At 54.3% G+C, this 7247-nt stretch overlaps 1 protein-coding gene across 1 annotated transcript in view; it reads right to left on the bottom strand.

Moving 5' to 3' along the window:
• Positions 1-2007: 2007 nt before the first annotated feature.
• The window catches only part of NUP62 (nucleoporin 62), a 24504-nt gene continuing 19264 nt past the window's right edge, over positions 2008-7247 (bottom strand). Inside the window, exon 2 of the mRNA XM_032388381.1 lies at positions 2008-4814. Within this exon, the coding sequence (XP_032244272.1) occupies positions 3158-4750 (1593 nt within the window). The 5' untranslated portion in view covers positions 4751-4814 and the 3' untranslated portion in view covers positions 2008-3157. The remainder of the gene's footprint in view (positions 4815-7247) is intronic.

Below are 7247 nucleotides of genomic sequence, written 5' to 3'. Positions count from 1 at the left end.
AGTGAATAAGAGCTGACCGATAAGATCTTTGGTTTTGTTTTGCACGCCATTCTTTAAAAAATTATATTTATGATTAATCTTACTAAAAATGAATTTAAATACTCAAAACTCATCATTTCCCAATCATTTGATTACATTTTACTGTTATGTATACTCTTGAGGTGAACCAATTGTATCTATAGGTGTCAATTTCCCAAATTCCTGTTCAGTGACTTCACATCTGTGGCTTGCAATCAGCCGTGGCGGGAGTCTTTACACCATGGGCATCGGCATTTGCTACCCATCAGGGCTTTCCCCTACCCCGGAGAGCCGACTGTTACATTCACCAGCACACCACTGCTTGGGAATCATTCATTTCAACCTCCCCCAGGATATGAAGGGTGCTGTGGCTCTGGGAATCTCTAGCTGTTTGAAACATCTGATCCTTCTGATGCCAAGCTGTGCCTGACAGGCAGAGACATATCCTGGGGAAGCGGCTGGGCCATAGAGAGAGTCATTTGAGGGTTTCCTTGAGATCGGAAAAAAAAGCCATAACCATACATCTAATTGCCACTCTTATCCCTGAACTGGGAGAAGAAATGCAGTAACAGCTTACTGAGAGATTCGCCTTTAAAAGCCTCTGATTCCAAATTTAGTCACCACATTTGCTGTCTTCATACTACTTAATGAAGAGGAACTTAAGTAGAGGCCGTTTGTCGGGACTGGCAAAGAAGCGCATCTGTTTTCTTCCTGGAAAGGGAAACTGCAGTTACAACAAAGCCATCATCTGCAGGGTGGCACCCCGTCAGCTGCTGGTCCTGTGGCAATCCCGGGGACCCCTCCCTGGTGCTCCCAGGAAGCCTGGCGGGGCCATATTCCCCATGGTGCAAGAGCACCGGAACCATCGGCCTGATTTATGATTGTGTTTTCCAAAGTGAGGTGCCCATGGTCCCTTGGGGCATGGGAATAAGTGAACTCAGTATTTTCATTTAAAAAAGTACCTATGTGAAAGCAATTAAGCGTTACTAATGTTCACTATGCAAAACAGGTCAATTAGATACATTGGAAATGCAAGCTCAAGAAAAATTCTTCTACCATGATTGCATGGCCCCTTCCAGCAACTTGTGTGGGCAGAAACACAGTTCCATTTTAGTGACCCCAGTGCCAGATCAGGATCTGGTATATAGAAGGTGCTCCAAAACTAGATGTTCAATGAATCAATGTGGGTAAAATACAAATGACTAGGGGGGCTTGAGGCTGCTCCATCTGGGTCGGATGTGGGTCATGCAGTTAGTCAAGGCTCAGATTGCACAAAGGGCCACTGCCCAGGGGGCGGAGCTTTCAGAGAGAATCAAGTGGGTCAATGTGGGGTCTCCCCCTCCTCTATTCTGTTCCCTTCCCTCTCCCGTGGCTTCTGCTTGGACAGGACACTTGTTCTCGGAAGCCAAAGATGGTCCAAGGAAATGACTTATGACCGGAACTTTGGGAAACTGAACCATACATCTCTGGGAATGAGCTCTGGGCATTCCTTGGCAAAAACATGGCTTAGGGAGGCAGAGGCTGAAGGGGCAGACTCTCCACCCCGAAGCAGGAGATCCAAGCGCTTGGCATCATTCTAGAATGCCCACAGGAGCTGGGGACAGAGGCAGAATGCTGGGCCAGTACTGGAAATGACCCCCATACAAATCCACATCCCAGCTTCACCTGTTTCCCACCTTTGAAGCACAACTGGTGCCTTCCAGCTAGCCCCAGGTAATGGAGAGGAACGCCGTCAATGGCACCTGTGGCCGCTGAGCTAACACCTCAGGGATGACGGCAGAGGCCTTGACATTCATGTGTATCTAAGATGGAACCCAGAACACACCTCATGTGTGTTCCTCTTCTGCCATCAGCACAGAGGAACCCACGACTTGCTTCTGTGTGTGTGTGTGCCTCAACGAGTTCTGCTGGTTTCTGAGCTCCAGACAAACGGCACCCCACTTGATGTAGTCTTCTGGAACCCGCTCTTTTTCCCCAGCTTTCTAAGTGATCCACACGAATGGCATCTTTTCCGTTCCACAGTAACTTTTATTTAGGAAAGCAACATATAGTCATAGGTATCTCAGACAGTGCAGTAAAGTATAAAGACAAATACAAAAGACACTCAGGAAACAACCGGTTGGCTTCTGTCTTCTGGACGCCATGGATCTCACTGTAACAGACTAGGTTTGCTCCAGCATTGGTAAGTTCCAACCCAAGTCTGTGGCCGCCTCTGGCACCTGTGGCCATTTCAGCAGGTATTTTGTGGATGAACATTTGATGCCATGTTTCATCTCCATTGTCTGTTCATTCAAAAATGTGAGAGGGATTGTGCTGAGGACACAATAGGGACAAGAAACAGTCCCTGCCCACAGGGGCTCACACTCTAATGGGGAGGCAGAGAAGTAAACAGTCGGTACAAGACAGTGCAGCAAGTGTTACCAAAGATGCACGCTCTGTGTGGCATAGGGGCCACAGGACAGCCACCTGACCCAGCCTTGGGGCAGCTGAGAGGGCTTCCTGGAGGAGGTGAGGCCTAAGATAAGGAGACCTGGAGGATGAAGTGGCCTGTCAGCCAGGCAAGGTAAAGACCTCCCCAGTGCGAGTCTGACCCTTTTCTCAACACTGCATTCAAGTCCCTCATCTGACTGGTCCTTCCTCCTTTGAAATTCTACATCCCACAGTTGGTGCTATTCACAAGTCCCTCCTTTGTACTATAGTGAATCTCCGCATGCACACACCTTACACCAGGATGCCGTGTCCTCGAGGACGGAGACTCTCTTCACTGTACCTACAACTCTGTTGGGCAGAGTGGCCGCTCAGCAGACCCTGGGGCTGGGAGAAGATGGGTTTTGGGTGAACTTCTCCAGCACTTCTCTAGCACTTGGCTGGAGCGAGAAGGATGGGCTGGGTGGGGGTCATAGTGAAAGGGGTCTGAGATACACAAAAAGATACGCAAAGAAACCACACCCACTAGGCTGCTGCCTGGACCAGAGAGCTTAGAATACTTCTGTTTTCACTAATCCAAAGTCAAACCACAGCACTGTCAAAGAAAGGAACAAACAAGTATTCACTGCAATCAAAAACTAGACAGTGATTGCGCGTCCCCCACTGCCCCCAACACCCTGGGAACCCACAGGCCCTGAAGATGGCTGGCAACTCAGTCGAATGTGATCCGGAAACTGCGCTCCTGCTCCTTGCGACGTCCCTCGCACACCTTGGTCACCTCCTCCACCTTCCGCTGCAGCAGGGCCGAGTTCTGGTCGATCCACTGCAGCGAGTCCATGTGTGCGTTGAGGATCTTGCAGATCTGCTGCAGTGGGTCGCTGTTGTCGGCCGGACCTCCAGACGTGTTCAGGTGCTCGATGATGTCCTTGAGGTCTTGGGCCATGCGCTTCAGCTGGGCGTCGATGTTCTCAGCCAGCTTGTAGGTTTTCTCACGCTCCTCGTCGGCATGCTGCAGGTAGACAGTGCCACTCTGCTCCTTGACCGACTCCTCCAGAGGGCTCAGCAGGTCTTCCAGCTCCTTCTGCTGAGACAGGATGAAGTCGAGCTCCTGGTCCAGCCTCTTCTGGTCCAGCTTCACCTTCTCCACCTCACGGTGGAGGGTGGTGATCTTCTCCCCATTCTCGATCAGGGTACGGTCCCAGGCATTGACCTGTGTGGCCTGCTGCAGGAAGTGCCGCTCCTGGTCCTCCAGCTCCAGACTCCACTTGTTGATCAGACTCTCCAGCTGGGCGTAGGTCATCACAGGGCTGGCGGACGCCCCAGTGCTGCCACTCGGGCCAGGAGGCGCGGCCACGGCAGCTGCTGCATTGCTGGCGATCCCGGCTGGGGCCAGTGGCTTCAGATTCAAGGCGAAGCCAGTGCTGGTGGTGGCTGCCGTGGTGGTGGTGGCGGTGGTGGCAGCGGCGGTGGTGGTGGATGTCGTCGTGGAGGCAGTAGAAGCTGCTCCAGGGGCCTTTAAGCTGAAGCCCAGCGTTCCAGCCCCGGGAGTTCCGGCCGTCGTTAAAGGGGTACAAAGGGAAAGCCCAGTGGCGGTGGACGAGGTCGGAGCAGTGGCTAGTGAGGCGAACAGCGTGGGCCCAGCACTGGTGGTGGCAGCAGCGGGGGCAGGAGCGGCTGGCTGGGTGGCTCCCGCTCCGGTGGCAGCCGGAGTGGCGGGAGTGAAGGGCAATCCGGCAAGGGCCGTGGGCTGGGTCGACGTCCCCATCGAGCCAATATTGAAACCTGAGGCCCCGGTCTGGGACGTGCTTCCCCCGGTGAATGAGAATCCTCCCGGTGCGGTGGACGGAGCAGCAGAGGTGGTGGTGGAGCCGAACACGAAGCCGGTGGGGGCTGTGCTCTGGCTGGAGGTGACGGTGCTCGAGATGGCATTGGTGAGGGTGCTGCTGCCAAGCCCAAAGCCGCCAGCGTGGGCTGGGGCCGGGGCCGGGGTGGCCGCTGCACTGCTCAAGTTTAGCTTTGGCGCGCTGATCCCTAAGGAAAATCCAGTTCCTCCTGTAGCAGGAGTTGTGGTTCCAAAGCTGAATCCTGGGGTCTGTGTTGCTGGAGCTTGGGTCGTGAGCGAGAACAGGCCACTAGAAGGGGTGCTTGCAGCTGGCTGGGAGGGAGTCCCAAAATTGGGAGTCCCACCGGTGCCAGATGTAGAGAAAGAAAACCCGGTAGCAGGCGTGGTTGTCGCCGTCTTTGCAGCGCCAAATGTGAACCCGCCTGTGGGGGCCCCAGTGCCTCCAAAATTAAACCCGCTCATGGCTCCAGAGTCTGGTGGCGGCAGCTACTCGGGCTCCCAAAGCAGATCCGTCAGTGTCCGCAACCTTGGGAAGATTTTTAAAGCAGAGTAAGTCACATGATCAGATGGCAGCCTGGGGAAGGCAACCTCACTGGCAAGATGGAGCAGTGTGGAGGGTGGCACGATTGGATAATTAAGAGTATGCGGCCACCATCCCACTCCCTGCTATAACCTAGCCAGGCCCTGTTAAAACTAGAAAAGAAAGATCCAGAAGCAAAAGCCCATGCCCTGGGGGTCACGTGCTAGGAACTAGATGTGCCTGGGACAGGCACGGCCACATTCGGCACAAGCAGGACTATCTGCTGCCCTAGAGAAGGCCAAAGAGCCCCTGAGGAGGAGGTCAGATTCAAGGCACTTCTGGAGAGTGGGACTAGAAGCACACAAAGTAACACCTTCAGGACCTGCTCCCTAGGCTTCCCTGCTGAATGCAAGTGGGAGGTGGTAGGTGGTGGACTGCTCTGAGTGCCACCCTGAGTGTCTTTCTGGACCTCACAGAGAGGACCCAGAAAGCGGAGTTGTATGGCAGGGCACGAGGCACCTAAAGGCCCCATCTGTGCACACCCCTGACCATTTAGGAGGATGGAGGCATGATGGAACGTCCCCTTGCCCTTTTTTTTTTTTTTTTTAAAAGATTTTATTTATTTATTTGTCAGAGAGAGAGAGAGTAAAGCAGGGGGAGCAGGGGGCAGAGGGAGAAGCAGACCTCCTGCCGAGCAGGGAGCCCGATGCGGGGCTCAATCCTGGGACTCCAGGACCATGACCTGAGCTGAAGGCAGATGCTTAACCGACTGAGCCACCCAGGTGTCCCTCCTGCCCTCCTTCTAACTCAGGGGTGGACATGGGACCCAAGTCAGCTAACTTAGACCTCCCCTGGGATTTCTCTCCAGGGACTCAAGAGGAGGTGGCCTCCTTCAGCTACGGGTGTAGGGCACAGAGAATGTGCACGTGGGGCACCCCCTCATCCTTCCCGCCATCTGCAGCTGAGCTGCACACAGCGGGGAGGAGAAGGGAGGGAGGAGAGGGAAAGTGATCATGTGCCCAGAGGATTCATACATGCTCACAGGGTCCTGCACTGGCTCTGGTGATGAAAGAGAAGGGAGCCCAGGAGGACCTGTGAACACCCGGCTGTAAATAAGTTCTCAGACACCTGGGGGTTGTAGCTGACCTCAAGTTTAACAGGAATTCATGGTCGGCTGCCACTGCTCAGTGGGTCCCCGCCCCCCCCAGGCCCCCTCACGCTGTGGCTGCATGATGAGAAATGCCGATTCCAATGTAGACACCAGGGTGATTTCCAGGCAGCTTGGTGTGCCCAGTACCATGCTACATACATTCTCCTTAGCCACCAGACCCTCAGCTAACTTCACAACAGTCCTACAGGGAGGCTGGGATGATGGTCCCCACGCAAAGACAGGGAAAGACAGGCTCATATGGAAGTAACTTGTCAATTCTTATCCCACAGTGGGCCCTGAACCTGGCCATGGGCTGTAAACCCCTCTTTATTTCCACTCCATCAAACTGGTCCATCTGGTCACAGGGCATGCAGCCCTGCTTTGGGGCATGGCCACCATGCCGTACCCCAGCCTCCACCCAATACCCCGCAGGGCTTATTTCCCCTTCATCTAAAACAGCTGAGGTAGGGGCGCCTGGGTGGCTCAGTTGGTTAAGCGACCGCCTTCGGCTCAGGTCATGATCCTGGAGTCCCGGGATCGAGTCCCGCATCGGGCTCCCTGCTCAGCGGGGGGTCTGCTTCTCCCTCTGGCCCTCCCCCTCTCATGTGCTCTCTCTTTCTCTCTCAAATAAATAAATAAAATCTTAAATAAATAAATAAATAAATAAACAAAACAGCTGAGGTAGTTCAGCAGCAAGCCAGCTCCCTGTTCGCAGGCACAAAGTTGGTTCTCCAGACATAAAGAAAAGACCCAGATTTGAACTCTGCTTCTGCTACGAGCCGTTGGTCCTGGGGCAAGTCACTCCTGAGCCTCTCTACACCTCAGTTTCCCCAACTCCAACGAGAAGGATGATCCCCGCCCACTGTGAAGAATAAACAAGGTCACGACAGAGAAGCCAAGTGCCTGGCCCAGAGAGGGCATCCACAAGTCCTGTTTCCTCTTCCCTCTCTCTTCAGGGCCAGTTTTACTTCTTCAAGTGTCCTCAGGAATCCTCTCGTGGCCTGGGCCAGAGGAAACCTGCTGTGGCTGCCCCTCCCCAACTTCCACAGCACCCCCTCTGCCTTCCTGGCAGACCCCGGTATTTCCTTCTCCTCCTCCACAGACACATGCTTCTAGGGAGATGACCTCAGTGTGGTCCGCTCTGCCCCCGGGGCCGCCTGGTTTAAGCAAGCAGATCTCAACTGGCTGCCCATCAGCACCTCCAGGGATGGGTGTTCAGAATATACACTGCTGCCAGACCAACGGGGGCAGTCTCTTTGGCGGGGGGGGGGGGGGGGGGGGGGGGGGGG

The sequence above is a fragment of the Phoca vitulina genome, unplaced genomic scaffold, assembly GCF_004348235.1.
Source record: "Phoca vitulina isolate PV1807 unplaced genomic scaffold, GSC_HSeal_1.0 scaffold52, whole genome shotgun sequence".
NCBI classification, from domain to species: domain Eukaryota; kingdom Metazoa; phylum Chordata; class Mammalia; order Carnivora; family Phocidae; genus Phoca; species Phoca vitulina.
The sequence above is the reverse complement of the archived record's forward strand: the minus strand, read 5'-3'. Positions and strand labels throughout refer to the sequence as shown.